General features: G+C 38.5%; 1 protein-coding gene across 9 annotated transcripts in view; it reads right to left on the bottom strand.

The window, feature by feature from the left end:
• The window catches only part of Fgf14 (fibroblast growth factor 14), a 530,980-nt gene continuing 515,511 nt past the window's right edge, over positions 1-15,469 (bottom strand). For all 9 annotated transcript variants that reach the window (XM_070002657.1, XM_070002659.1, XM_070002658.1 and 6 more), the window contains 2 exons: positions 785-983; positions 1-202 (listed from right to left, as the gene is read on the bottom strand). In XM_070002657.1, the coding sequence (XP_069858758.1) occupies positions 66-202; positions 785-983 (336 nt within the window). In that variant the 3' untranslated portion in view covers positions 1-65. The remainder of the gene's footprint in view (positions 203-784; positions 984-15,469) is intronic.

The raw sequence follows: 15,469 nt of genomic DNA, 5'->3' as shown, positions 1-15,469 counted from the left end.
GGGAAGGAGATAAATCGCTCAGCGGTGCTCAGGACAAGTAAGTCACAACGCCCGCGAGGATCTGGCTATGTGGTCTTGCTCTTGTTGACTGGCTTGCCTCCATTCATTATTGCAGACGCACTTGTGCTTTTACTCGGCGTCACCCCAGCCTTTGGGACCGTTTCTCCAACATCGTGCAAAGATGGTTCTCGGTACATGGCGACTAGGGATGGGGAGAAAGGAAAAGGAAACATTGCCTGGTTACATGCAAGAATGATGGATTCTCCTATATGCACAGACTTAGAGGAATCTCTCCAGCCTGTGTTTGCTCACATCGCATTCCCAGCCATAGGAAACTCCAGTTTTAAGGTGGTAGTTTCCAGTTCTCAGGGGATATCCCTTCCTCTGGTTCTTGTAACTAAAATCTGTGCCCAGGTGTGCCAAAATTTTTGTCTAGCAGAGAAGGTTTAAATGAGAATTATCGGGGCCTGTCATGTGGCAGACACACACACACACACACACACACACACACACACACACACACACACACACACAAGTTGGGGAGGAAAAGAGAGATGGACAGTGAAGTTTATAAAGACCACAGATCTGTTCTTCTTTTATGCTAAGGTTTTAAAATCCTATACATGCTAAGCTTAAACAACTTAAGGAAACACATGTGCAAGAGAAAGGATATTTCTAGCGCTCTATGGAAGTTTTCTTGTACTAGGGCAGACTTGCCAATGTGGTGAACCAAACACTAAACAAAGCTTATAAGGATAACATACAATGCATCTGCTCTGCTCACCTTCCAATGGCTTGGGTAGAAAATGAGCTGCTGGTTTGGTTTTCTTTACTCGGTTGCCTTTCATAGCCTGCCCTTCTTTATTTAATCCCAAAAACCAGGCTCTACCAGATTCCTGTTGTCTGTATAGCATGGATGAATAGATTACATAATAGTTTTCAAAAACGGATTCTTTAAACTTGCATTCAGGGGTAAAAAGTTCCTGTTGAGAGAAAAAGAAGAAGAAAGTTATAAGAAGGAAGGGAATCTTCATTGTGTTTTGGGTTAGCCCTCCAGAAAGTCTTCTCAATCTTGCAAGTCTTCTGCATGTATAAGAAGACAACCAACTATCTCTGTTCCAAGACACAATACTTGTACACATGTTCTTTTCAACACCAAATGGATTAAGAAGAATCCACTACTATTGGAATGCACACAATACATCCATAAAGGCCTACATAGTCTTTCATTAAGAACCTTCAAGTCTGAGAGCAATCTTAGTACTTAAGAGTGCAATTCCACAGAGCAACATCATCATAGCATTGAAGTAACATCATATGGGCACAATAAAAAAAGCACAAATAAAATGAATATTTTATCATCTGTTTTACCTATTTCAATAGGAATAATCATGTGATCTTCTGTTACCTGTCATTAGTTAGTTAAATCACCAGTGCTATAGGGTGATACATTTTTTTCTTCTAAAAAGAAACAAAGCAAAACCTCAAATTATACCAGTGATAATCAGGTGGCGTGAAAGTTACCCATTGGAGCCATTGCTGGTCGTAGCGATACGAACTGAAAACAATTGTTTAGTTCCATGGTTTGGAGAGGCACTGGAGCTCTCAAAGATGAACAGCAAAAGTTTCCATCACGGAACATCACCAAGCACTTCTGGGAAGAGTCTAGCGTGTTAAATACAATGGGGTGACCACTAGGGTTTGCATGGACTCGTGAGCAGCACACAGCTTACCACGTAGGATTATCATTAATTTTGCAAATATTCACTGATGATTTTATGTACTTGTAAAAAAATTCTCATTTTAAAATGATTCATGGTGAATGTGATGACAGGTATATTTATCAAGATGCATAAATGTCCATATACCTTTGTGCGTTTTTTTTTTTTTTGGTAGAACTGGGGTATGAATTCAGGGCCATATGTTAAGAAAGCACTCTATCACTGAGCCATATATCTCTTCCTTAGGATTTTTTTTTCTCAGATAGGGTTTCAAATTTTTGCCCCAGTTGGTCTCATATTACAGACCTTATCCATCAGCCTCTCTGGTACCTGGGATCATGCCCAGCCCCCTACATGCATCTCTGAAACCTCCCAATTAAGTAAAATTTAAATTCAGGTGTTCTACTTACAGGCCATGAAAGCACTTAGCTAGTTTAGGGAGCTGTTTCTCCATAGGCGTAACAAAGTTATTCCACATATACATGCAACCCAGATGTAAAACAGAGAATTATTTTTGTCATTGACCTTGTTAAAAATATCACTGCCTCAAAAATATACATCAGGTTTTAATTTTACCTTAATGGATTTTACTATTGTAGCAAATAATTTCTTTTTCTTTACAAAACATTTTTATATACATTCTGAAAAAGATACCTTTTAGGAGCTGAAAACATAAAAATCATTAAGAGTTGAATTTATGCTAATTATAATAAAGAAGGTGCCAGAATTTCATGTAGAAAATTTCTCTCTATATTTCCCATGCGTGTGACTTAGCAAATGGTGTCCCCAGAAGAATGTAATTTATTCAGCATACTCCATAAATTTAGATAATTCTCTTAGAATTTTCCCAGAGGGGGAACAATATTTAATGGCAGAGGATAAAGACTGATAGCGTGGTCAATATGATGAGATTCATGACTCTGCACAGATCTTGCATTTGTTGGATGACACTACTTCAAGATTTGAATACCATCCCACCCAATCAAATACCTTTGTCTCCTAATAATTTCCCCTTCCTAAATAGTTTCCTATTAGTTCTTTTAAGAATAAATTATTACCTCTCTAAGCCAGGGTCTCAGACATGTTTCAAAGAACACACTGATAAAATGTCATAATTCACAATTAGCAGTGAGGAAAGCAAAAATGGAAAACTGCCAAGCTGGCTCATCCCAGAGAGACTAACGCACACCGTGCTGCCCAACTAAACTTTCTAGGTCAAATAGATGCATCTTGGGCATATTACCAGTTGTTTTATGAAAGACAGGCCAAGACGTGTCTACTAGTAGCTGCCTGTCCACAAACACCAAGGAGTAGGATGATGGGAGCTAGCCTAGGAGACCAGTCAGTGGAAGTGAGGGCTGCTAGCACCTAATCTGAAGGTGCCAGGTCTCTAACCAGGGCTTAGTTAAGGAATCCATAGTGTCCAGCCTTTCTCTAGGCATAAAAAGACTTCCAGCTTTGAACTGTAGATCCCTAGCCTCACACAATTCTCATTCTTATATTTTTATTCTTATACTTTCCAGGATAGGCAAAAGATAGAACAGGCTGTGTCCATCAACATCAGCGAGTTGGGAACCTGCTGTCTCCACTCTGTATTGATTTACTGGGACAATTTTTCTTGGATTTGCTCTTCAATACTGACTGGGCCAAGGGACAAGGCAGAGATGCAGCAGCCTGTGATGTGACAGTTGGAGACCTCCAGTGGAAATGGCAAGAATAAATAAATAAGATAGAGATGATAGATAGATAGATAGACAGACAGACAGACAGACAGACAGACAGACAGACAGACAGAGATAAAATAAGAAGAGAAGGGAACTCAGGTTACCCATCAGTGCTGCTGGGAGTTTGCATTGTTCTCATAAATGGGCCAGCACTCCCTGTGTGGACCACTTGCCCACCCCTCACCCCAACCCCTGAGTCATCCTCAGAAGTGTCTAATAGAGCAATTCTCAGCGGAACTTCACCTCTGGTCCTATCCAATACTATGCATTACCCTGGGCAAGATCTTTTGCTGCAATTGCCTGATTTGACTTCCTTGTTTGACTTCCCCACTTAAGCCCTGATCCCTACTTTCTGTGCCCCTTGTCCCTCTGACTCTGGAGTTACATGGCGCCCCTCCCCAGTGATGATTAAATGCGATCAGGCCTGTTAGCTGTCTGTCTCCTTTCTCTCCTTCCCTCTGCTTGATCGGTCCTCACATGGGAAGGTCTCCTGCGCAGTTTTTATGCTGGGTAATACGACAATTGTAATAGTGCAGTGCGTTCAAGCTGGCAGTCATAATAGGAGAATGCTTGTTTAAGTTTATGTTTAAATATAAATACTTGGAAACTGCCACAATGAGATAGATAAGGCATCTGATGTGTCTTTTTCTCCTCTTGCCAGCCTATATTTAGAATCACCACCATTTCAACAATCAACTTCCAGCAGAAGCTTGAGTATTAATTTGCACCAATGCCAAACTAAGTCATCCAATCACAGAACAGAAAAAAAAAGTTTTCTAAAAAAAATGACAATTAAAAAAGAAATTTCATATCTCCTTGTATGTTGTGGTTGTTTTTGAAATGAAAGCACCATCTGTGGTGTGCTTATTATCTTCAACAGGAGCTGCAGAGTTCCTCTTCTCTGGGAAATATCTTTGATTAGGAAAACACCCCGATGGGCCATTTGCATGTACAAAGACAGGCTTCGGGGGTTAGAAACAAAAGGAAAGGAACTCCAAAGGATTGGATTATCCATAAACCTGGACAGGTTGGCAGAACTACAGCCTCAACATTGAAAGACTTGACCTTGAGAATTTGACACAATGGTCAAGGGAACTGAGATCCTCACACCCAAACCATTCAAGACCTGTTTTATAATCATGCATCCGGGGAAAACATGCATTTCCATCTGCTCACGAACTACCTATGGCTGCCTTCATGCTACAAGGTTCTGAGAAGAGGAGCTGGGAGATCATAGACTCCACAAAGCCTGATGTTTTTAATTCCTGGTCCTGAGACAGAACAGCTAAGGGTAAGGTAAGTGGACAGACAATTAGAAATATCAAAAATTATGCAAGGTTCCACAGCTCTGGAAACAAGATTGAGAAATCACTAGAATTGCAAAAGATCAAATTATCTATCCAAGAACCTACAGACCAGTGATCTTTCTTCATCTTCTGCTTCATTTAAAATAGATAGATTAGATAGATAGATAGATAGATAGATAGATAGATAGATAGATAGATAGATAGATAGATAGATAGATAGATAGATAGATCCAGGACTTGGAAGAATTACCTGAAAATAACATTCATGCCACAATGGAATCCTATGCCTCTATCAGAAAGAATGACATTGCCCCATTTATTAGGAAATGGAAAGACTTGGAAACAAATATATTAAGTGAAGTAAGCCAGGCCCAAAGAAACATAGGTCCCATGGTTTCCCTTATTGCAATAACTAGTATATGTCTGAGACAAGCAGAAATGGTCAGACAAGTTGATATTAGGCGAAATGAACCCCAAGATAAGGACTCAAATGGTTTTTCTTTCTTGCTATTGTTTCTAACATATTTATAAGATGATTTCCTTTTTGCTTTGTATGTCCCTCCCCCACAGCATAACCCGTATTTTCCCTGTATTTGATGTTAGTATAATTTGGGGAGGGGAAAGGAAAAAACAAATTATTTAAATAGGGATACAGGTGGACCCATTACAACAATGAGATATACAAGACGTTATGTTGAAAAATGAACTTTACAACTTTGGGGCACAGGCTGGGGAGGTGGGGGGATGGGAAGGAATGGGAAGGGGAAACAAAAGAAGAGGCAACAATGCTTGATAAGAAATGTACTCATTACCTTGCTCATGTAATTGTAACCCCTCTGTACAGTATTTTCACAATAAAAAAAAAGTATCTTCTTTCTCAAGGCCAACCCAAACCTCTTGTCTCCTTGTTTAAACGATCATATCAAAATAGGATAATTTGTAAACCAATTCTAGCTTCCACATAGGAGAGACAATGTTGCAACCTCCATCTCCCTGGGCCTGACTTACTTCACTTAATGTATTTTTTCAGGCCCTTCTATTTCTTTGCAAAATGATACAATGTCATTCTTTCTAATACATGAGTAAAATTCCATTGTGTATACCATATTTTCTTGATCCTTATTAATTAAAATAGGGGAGCATTAAGGCATAACTCAGTGTAATTTCTTAGAAAAGCAAAATCATAGTGCAATGAAATAAACACCAAGCAAGGGATATTTGAACGGTTTGGGGTAAAGGGAAGAGGGAGTAGATGAATGAAGAGAAGAAGGTGAGATGGCAGGGGTGGGGGTGAGGAGAAGTAGTAAAATTTTAATGTCTATCCTACAAAATTTAAGAAAAATAAGGGGAGGGGTGGGCTGGGAGATGGGTGAGAATGTTGGAAAGGGTGAGTTTGATCAAGCTGGGTTGTATTCATCAACTGCTTTGTGGAATGGCGACTCTGTAGGATAATTGGGAGGTTGTCAGGTAACCATACTTCCAGGTGGCTTGTTCTTAACTAGAAATTCCCAGTTCAATTAGAGGACACAGTGTTCAGGTGTTGCTGATCAGAGCTCTGGCAGTAAGTCAGAAGGTACTGCTAGCTTGTTCTTACTTTCTTTGTACTCCACTTTGTTTTTCTCTGCTAAAGGTGGCTACCTATGTGCCTCCATTTGTAGATTACTTTTAAATTCATTTCATTTTTATTCCAAGTTTGTAGGGGCCTAGGACATTGAGTATGGGTTGGGTCTTCTATGGAGGAAAGCACCCCTTTACTAAGTACCCTCTTGGTGACAGTTCTTTTCCAAAACGTTTGCCAATCATCATGCAAAGTAAAACAGTATGACAACCTAAGCAGGTAAAGAATAATTATTAATTCAATATCAAATTCCTAAAGAGCTAAGTGTTCCCAAGTTAAACTTACTATGCATTTACTTTAGGTGAATGCACAAGATTCAAATAAGAATGTTCGTTGGAGTCATAACCTTAGAAAAGCCTGTATGGGTGGACCTGTTGCAACAATGAGAAGTACAAGTTGTCATGTCCAAAACGAGCTTTACAACGTCGTTGGGGAGGGGAGGGGGGGAAGGAGAAGGATTGGGATTGGGGGGGAGGGGGGAGGCTGGGAAGGGATGTGAAGGGTAAACCAAAGGAGGAGGCTGCAATGCTTGGTAAGAAATGTACGTATTATCCTGCCCATGTAATTGTAACCCCTCTGTACAGTATGTTCACAAATAAAATAAAATTAAATTATAAAAAAAAAGAAAGAAAAGCCTGTATGCTCTCTAATGAGACCAGGTTTTCATTATGAATACCCCATAGCCCACAAAGAGAGGGTTTTGTGTCTAAATGAAATTTAATTTAGTTCTTATACTCATTTGTCTACTCTCATGATTTCAAGAGGAAAATAAAAAGAAGGCATTCTTTCAGTTTACATCATTTCTTAGAATGCAAAATAGTTCCAAAACAGATTTAAAAAGACAGGATAGAGACATTATATTGGAAATAAAGCACAGAAAACACATGAAAAACAGTAGCTTTATTCTAACCTCTATTTTCCAATTATCAAAACAACATTCCTTTATAATGTTTACCCAACAACAATTCTGATGTTGAACTTTTAGTAAGTATTAATGGAAAAACAAAGCCTCAGATACTTCTTACTTGGGAAATAGTAGCAAATCATAGAAGTATTTAGTCATTTCATTTTTAATAATTTCAATAATTATATTTAGCATTTATTTAATAATTTTATCCAATATAAGTGGTAAAAATAATTTTAACCCCTAAATTAAATTGTAAAACATACATATGTAAACTATAAATTAGATCAGAGTGAAATTCAGATGTTATTTGATATCTTGAAAAATGTTGTTCTTTATTTGTAACAGGTCTCAAATTAATTAGACATATGTTTGATGGGAATTGGAATTATCTATTTCATCTGAATCTCAGTTTTTCTTCCACTGCTTGTTTTGGGAAATGTGGCTACTGAAGTTTAACATCAGGTCATCAGAGATTTAGAACTGCTAATGATAGGGTTCTGACACTAAATAGTTCCTTGAAACGAAATGATGAGTATTAGGATTATTTACATAATGATCTGACCTTTTAGAAAGCTTTCTGAATCTCAAGTTTGAAAGTGCTTCGCATTTCAAAACAAAATACTAAGTTCACTAATACATTTTAATTTCCTGAAATTCTACATAATTTAAAATTTATGACTGTGGGCAATGCATAATGCTTAGAGGGAAAAAATAGTAAGCTGTATGTTCTTGAAAAAAATTGTGAGTGTAATTTAAACAAACCATCCCTCATGTATTGATTTGATAATAGGACCTACTGAGTTTAAGAATATGCTCACCCAAGCTGGGCGCTGGTGGTTCACGCCTGTAATCCTAGCTACTCAGGAGGCTGAGATCTGAGGATCACGGTTTAAAGCCAGCCAAGGCAGAAAAGTCTGTGAGACTCTTATCTCCAATAAACCACTAGAAAACCGGAAGTGGCACTGTGGCTCAAGAGGTAGAGCGCTCTCCTTGAGCTGAAGAGCGCAGGGACAGTGCCCAAGTCCAGAGTTCAAGCCAGCCCCACGACCAACCAAAAAAAAAAAAAAAAAGAATATGCTCACCAAGAAAGCAGTCTCCACAAATTCTTATATTTACAGGGACAAGTGCTGTGATTTAGGTAGCTTCCAAGGAAACAAAGTTGCAAAGGAAAACATTTTTGTCAATAAAGATGCTACTCAATACTTAAAAATAAACACTGCTTAAGCAGATTAATTTATTTCCTAAATTAATTTATTTATTAAATTATTTACTAAATTTATTTTGGCTTATTCTTGTATATATTTTGTGATGTATTTATTGTAATGACTGAAAACTAAATAATTGATTCCACTTAATATTTAATTTACATAATAAAATGCGTATTATATTTTAAAATATATTGTATAGCTTCCTTTGTATCATTTAAAGATGTAAGGATCACACAAACACACACACACACACACACACACACACACACACACACACATATGTTATGCACTTAAAACATGGTACTTAGCTTCCAGTAGTAATGCAGAATCCCAGTACCAGCCTATGTAATGAGAATCTGCATCTTAACAAGGCCTTGGATGGTTTGATGAGCATTAAAGCTTGGGAAACACTGCCATATGTTCTCATTTCCATACAGAACAAATGAATAAATGATCATAACATTTTGAGAAATTTTCACTTAAATTGGCATTATTCATAAGCTCTCTATCCATTTCTTAACATAAACTTTACGAAAGAAAGAAAGGGCAACAAAATTTTGAAGTATTTAAATCAGATCTGTAAGAGAAAAGTTTGAAATCTATAAATAAAAATGTATCTCAACTGGTAGTATAATGTTAGAACTATTTCTCTGAAATATACACATGTATAAATTCCCCCAAATTATAATTCTTGTAACATGAACAGATGGCACTAGTGCTATAAATATTAACAAAAATATCACAAATTAAAAATGCCTAAGAAAGTAATAAGATAACTACATATCATCCTCACACATTTGTCTGTATTCAACAGTGTTTCCCCAGCATGGATAAGAAGGTTGACAGCTATGTTAACACTTAAATTGTGCAGAGTTTTCTGTCAGACATTGTGAACACTTTATGCAATGAAAGAATTGAGCTGGGCACCAGTGTCTCACTCCTGTCATCCTAGCTACTCAGGAGACAGAGAACTGAGGATCATAGTTCAAAGCCAACCCGGGGCAGGAAAGTGTGTGAGAATCTCCAATAAACACCAGAAAACAGGAAGTGGTACTATGGCTCAAGTGGTAAGCGCTTGCTTTGAGTTGAAGAGCTGAGGGACAGTGCCCAGGAACAGAGTTCAAGCATCACAACCGATTAAAAAAAAAAAAAAAAAAGAACTGAATCTTTACTGTGCTCCTATGGCATCATTACTATTAATGATCTTATTTGGGGGAAACAAGAGAGGTTTAGTTACTTGCTATAGTATACATTTAATTTTGTCAAGATAAATACTATGTACCTCTTCGCATTTAGTCCACTGAAAGGACTGTGTTTTTAAAATAGTTGATCAATTGTAAAATTGGCCCTAATTCTTTACCCTACTGTCCCTAACTAAAGTCAGTTAGTAGGTGTGTCCTCCTCCTGTGAATCAAGAAGGAGAACGTGTAAGCTCCCACAGCATTGCTTGTGCCCTTGGCTCTCTCTTGGATCTTTCTTGCTGCCACGAGGGGCCAAGCTTGTGGCAACACAGACATTCCTGGAGTCAAGTGTGTCATTCAAAGCTCCTGTTCCCACCCCTGTGGCCAGGTCCTGCCAAGACCTACAGAGCCAGCTAGCCCAGTCTCATGTTAGCTGCATTATTCATTGTCACATGCCACATTTTCCACATTTTCAGATTACTTGGTCCATGTTATCATGGAGGTGCTCCATCACTGACCCAAATAATTTATAATTCAACGCATCAGAGAACATGAGGTATATATGTATTGTCTATCATTAGCTACTCCTATCCCTACATATAGACAAACCTAACCGACACAGTGCATTGGCAGAGGTGGACATATCTTTCTGAAAAAACACATTGGAATAGCAAATACATAAACAGAAAAAGTGTACTCTCAATTTTAAACAGTTTTTATTTTTGGTTGGTTGTGGGGTTTGAACTCTGGGCCTGGGTGCTGTCCCTGCGCTCCTCAGCTCAAGTCGAGCTCTCTACTGCTTGTGCTACAGCGTCAGACAGAAGGGAAGCTTACTGTATTGTTGGTGGGAATGTAAACTTGTTCAACCACTTTGGAAAGTAGTATGGAGGTTCCTCAAAAGACTCCACATAGAGCTCCCCTATGACCCAGCAATCCCACTTTTGGGCATTTACCCAAATGATCACAAACAAGACCACACTAAAGCTACCAGTACAACCATGTTTATTGCAGCATTATTTACCATAGCTAAAATATGGAACCAACCCAGATGCCCCTCAGTAGATGAATGGATCAAGAAAATGTGGTATATACACACAATGGAATTCTATGCCTCCATCAGAAAGAATAACATTGCCCCATTTGTTAGGAAATGGAAAGACTTGGAAAAAATTAAGTGAAGTAAGCTAGGCCCAAAGAAACATAGGTCCCATGGTTTCCCTTATTTGCAATAACTAGTATATGTGAGTCAAGCAGAAAAGGACAGATAAGTTGATGTTAGGGAAATGAACCCCAAGATAAGTATTCAAATGTTTTTTTTCTTTCATTCTATTGTTTCTAACATATTTATAAGATGATTTCTTTGTAGCTTTGTATGTCCCTCCCCCACTGTATAACCTTTGCTTTCACATATTTGATGTTGGTATAATTTGTGGAGGGGAAGGGAAAAAACAAATCTTTTAAAAAGGGATACAAGTGGACCCATTGCAACAATGAGATGTACAAGTCGTTAAGTCGAAAAATGAACTTTACAACTTTGGTGGGGAGGAGGATCAGTAGCGGGAGGATGGGGGGGATGGGAAGGGATGATAAAGGGAAACAAAGGAGGGGGCAACAATGCTTGATAAAAAATGTACTCATTGCCTTGCCCATGTAATTGTAACCCTTCTGTACGGTATTTTCACAATTAAAAAAAATAATTGTAAGTAAAAAAGACACATTGGATCACTCAAAATAAATCTAACTTTCTCCCACCTGAATACTCCATTTTCTTCCTACTGATCAAAATAACTTGGAACACAGTAGAAACAGAGCTGCGCCCTCTGTAGCTATTGTGTTCTCACAAGAACACAAATGTCTGAACTCCCTCACTGAAGACTGGGATGGGATGAGAGTGTCACAGGAGGGCGTCCTCTGAGTGGAACTTAAACTCTTACAGCAAGTGTATAATTGGTCCTCAGTCCCTTAATAAACACTTCTCTGACATAGGTAGGTGTAAGGTCCGCTCCTAGATGGTGAGCAGACTCCACCCTCCTCACAACAAAGTCTGCGCCCAGTACCTGCGTGATCTAGGCAATTGGCATACCTGGAAAAGATCACATCTGCATCTGCCTAGGTCACATCTGAATTTGTTGTGGCCACACCTTTCTCCGCCCATACCCTAGATAAGGCCTAGCCCAGGCCCAGAAGCCCTCTTTCCCAGGTCTTTCCCAGCCATGTGGAGGGCCAACATGGCCTGGTGCCAGCCAAAACGATGAATAAACCTACCCCTTACCTGAATACCACGTGCGTGGTTCTTACTCGGCTACCTCTTTTTAAAAACCTAACAGTAGGGACATATACTCATTCTATAGGACATTGCCTAGGAAAAACATGTAAAGTTGATATTCCTTTACATAAAAGAAATCTCACTGAATCTATGAAGCAAAATCAAGGAAACACAGGGTAGTTCTGTGTTTAATTTTTTTTTAGGAACCTCTACACTGCTTTCCGCAGAGATTTACAAATTTATGTTCTCACCAACAGTGTCTTAGGGTTCCCTGTTGGCTTTAACCTCACCAGTATCTCTTATTGTTTGTTTTCTTGATAATGGCCCTGATAACTAGGGTGAGATAGAATCTCAATGTTGTTTTGATTTGCATTTCTTTTAGGACTAGAGATGTTAAGCATTTCTTCACCTGTCTATTGGCCATTCTCACATCTGCTGAGAAGAATCTCTTCAGCTCCTTAGCTCATTTATTAAATAAATTTTGGGTCTTGGGGGAGCTCTATGTGAAGTCTTTTCAGGAACCTCCATACTGCTTTCCAAAGTGGTTGAACAAGTTTACACTCCCACCAACAATGAAGTAAGGTTCCCTTCTGTCCACATCCCCTCTAGCATCTGTTGTTGTTAGAGTTCTTGATTATAGCCATTCTAACTGGGGTGAGGTGGTATTTCAATGTTGTTTTGATTTGCATTTCTTTTATGGCTAGGGAGGTTGAGCATTTCTTCATGTGTCTATTGGCCATCCTTCTTTATTCTTCAGAGAAGTTTCTCTTCAAGTCTTTAGCCCACTTATTTATTGGGCAGTTGTTTCTGTGAGGATTTGTTGTTGGAGGTTTAATTTTTCGAGTTCCAAGTATATTTTAGATATGAGACCCTTGTCCGTTGTATGGCTAGTGAAGATCTTCTCCCAATCTGTGGGCTTTCTACTGATCTTGCTAGCTATATCCTTTGCCATGCAGAAGCTCTGCAACTTCATGCAATCCCATTTGTCCAACCTTTCTTTGATTTGTTGTGTTTCTGGGTCTCTATTAAGAAAATTTCGGCCTGAGCCAAGGAGGCCTAGGGTTTCATTTACCCAAATGTTTACAAACAAGACCACACTAAAGCTACCAGCACAACTATGTTTATTACAGCATTGTTTACCATAGCTAAGATATGGAACCAACCCAGATGCCTCTCAGTAGATGAATGGATCAAGAAAATGTGGTATATATACACAATGGAATTCTATGCCTCCATCAGAAAGAATGACATTTCCCCATTTGTTAGGAAATGGAAAGGCTTGGAAAAAATTATATTAAGTGAAGTAAGCCAAGCCCAAAGAAACATAGGTCCCATGGTTTCCCTTATTTGCAATATCTAGTATATGTATGAGTCAAGCAGGAAAGGTCAGATATTGTGATGTTAGGAAAATGAACCCTTAGATATGTATTTTAATGTTTTTTTTCTTTCATGCATGTGTTTCTAACGCATTTATAAGATTACTTCTTTGTAGCTTTGTATGTCCCTCCCCCACAGTATAACCCCTGCTTTCACTATATTTGATGTTGGTATAATTTGTGGAAGAGATGGGGAAAAACAAGTCGTTTAAGGATACAGGTGGACCCGATGCAACTATGAGAAGTACAAGTTGTCATGTCAAAAACGAACTTTACAACTTTGGTGCGGGGGGGGGGGGTGGGGGGGTTTGGGGGGGGCGGGGGGAGGCTGGGAAGGGATGTGAAGGGTAAACAAAGGAGGAGGCTGCAATGCTTGATAAGATATGTACTCATTATCTTGCCCATGTAATTGTAACTCCTCTGTACAGTATGTTCACAAAAAATTAAAATTAAAATTAAAAAAATAGATTTTGGTTTTTCAAGGGTTTAATTTTTAAAGCTCTTTGTATATTCTGGATATTAAATCATTGTTTTATGTATAGCTGGCAAAAATTTTCTCCCATTCTGTAGGATGTCTTTCTAACTTGTTGGATATGTCTTTTGCCATGCAGAAATTTTTTAGTTGCAGTCCCTTGATCAAGTCCTTGGTTTGCTATGATTCTTAGATAGTTTTTCTCCTGTGAACAGGAGCCCTAATGTTTCCCCACTCTTTCCTAAAATAGGTTCATGGCTTCAGATCCTACAGTGAGGTCTTAATCCATTTTGAATTGATGCTGGAGCAAGGTGATACTGTAAATCTACCAACACAACCATGATTATTACAGCACTATTCACTATAGCCAAGGTATGAAATCAGCCTAGATGCCACTCAAAGGACAAATGGTTCAAGAAAATAGGGTATATGGGGCTGGGAAGGTGGTTCAGTGGTAGAGCACTTGTCTTGCATGCATGAGGCCCTGGGTTCGATTACTCAGCACCACATAAGCAGAAAAAAAAGCCAGAAGTGTAGCTGTGGCTCAAGTGGTAGAGCGCTAGCTTTGAGCTGAAGAGCTGAGGGACAGTGCCCAGGCCCAGAGTTCAGGCCCCACAACTGGACCCCCCTCCAAAAAAAAGAAAATAGGGTATATATGTGCACAATGGAATTTTACTTATCCATTAGAAAGAATAATAATGTACCATTTGTAAAGGCATAGAAAGAATTGGAAAAAATAAGTGAAGTCAGGCCCAGGATTCATGTTTCCCCTTATATGTGGAAGCTAAATTCAGCTTCCAAACTCATAAAAAAATACATTGGGTGGTTTGCAACTGTATGTAAATGTATTAACTGAGATGTGGCAAATTCAAGAGAGATCTCAAATAGTATAATTCCTTAGAAAACCAAAATCAAACTTAGGCAAAATAAAACACTAGGAAGTAGGTACTCAAAAGGGCCGGGAAGGGTCAAGGGGAAAGCAGTAAAAAAAAAAAAAAAATGAAGAGAAGCGGGGGGTGGGGGGAGATTTCAGACAAGAATCCAATGTACATCCTACAAAAAATAAGAGGAGTGAGGGAAAAGATGGGTAGGAGAGGGATGGGTGAGAATGTTGAAAGGAGTGACACTGATCAGGATACATTGTATTTGTACAATGTTGAATGGCAACTCCTTTGTATAACTACTTAAAGATAATAAACAGATATTATCTTGTATCATGATACCTCCCACACTGAAAAAAAATCTTTTAGAAATCAAGAAAACATGTGGCCATGAGTTTTATAATTTTTGTTTTCTGGTCATATGAATGAATGTCACAAAATAACAATTGTTAGAATGATATCAGAGTTTCTTGGTCTGACACTACACAAAGGCATCAAAGTAGAGGTCATTGGTGTGGTCTAGGCAGCTTGTCAGCACCAACTAAGTGCCACAAGTGCCTAGTGACAATTATTATGGGCATGAAGGAGGCACAATCCCCAGAAAGTGCTAAATGAACACTCAAAAATTTCAAACTAAACTATAATTTCAATTCATTCCTAGACATTTTTCAATTCGTTGCAGAATATTTTTTTTTGTTAGCCAGAACTAAAAGACAGAATTTACCATTAGAAATTTAATTTTTGTCCTTATCTTGGGGTTCAAAAAAATGTCTAATGGTAAATTCTGTCTTTTAGTTCTGGTTAAAAA

Source organism: Dipodomys merriami, unplaced genomic scaffold, assembly GCF_024711535.1.
Source record: "Dipodomys merriami isolate MVZ:Mamm:240054 unplaced genomic scaffold, mDipMer1.0.p SCAF_6, whole genome shotgun sequence".
NCBI lineage: Eukaryota > Metazoa > Chordata > Mammalia > Rodentia > Heteromyidae > Dipodomys > Dipodomys merriami.
The sequence above is the reverse complement of the archived record's forward strand: the minus strand, read 5'-3'. Positions and strand labels throughout refer to the sequence as shown.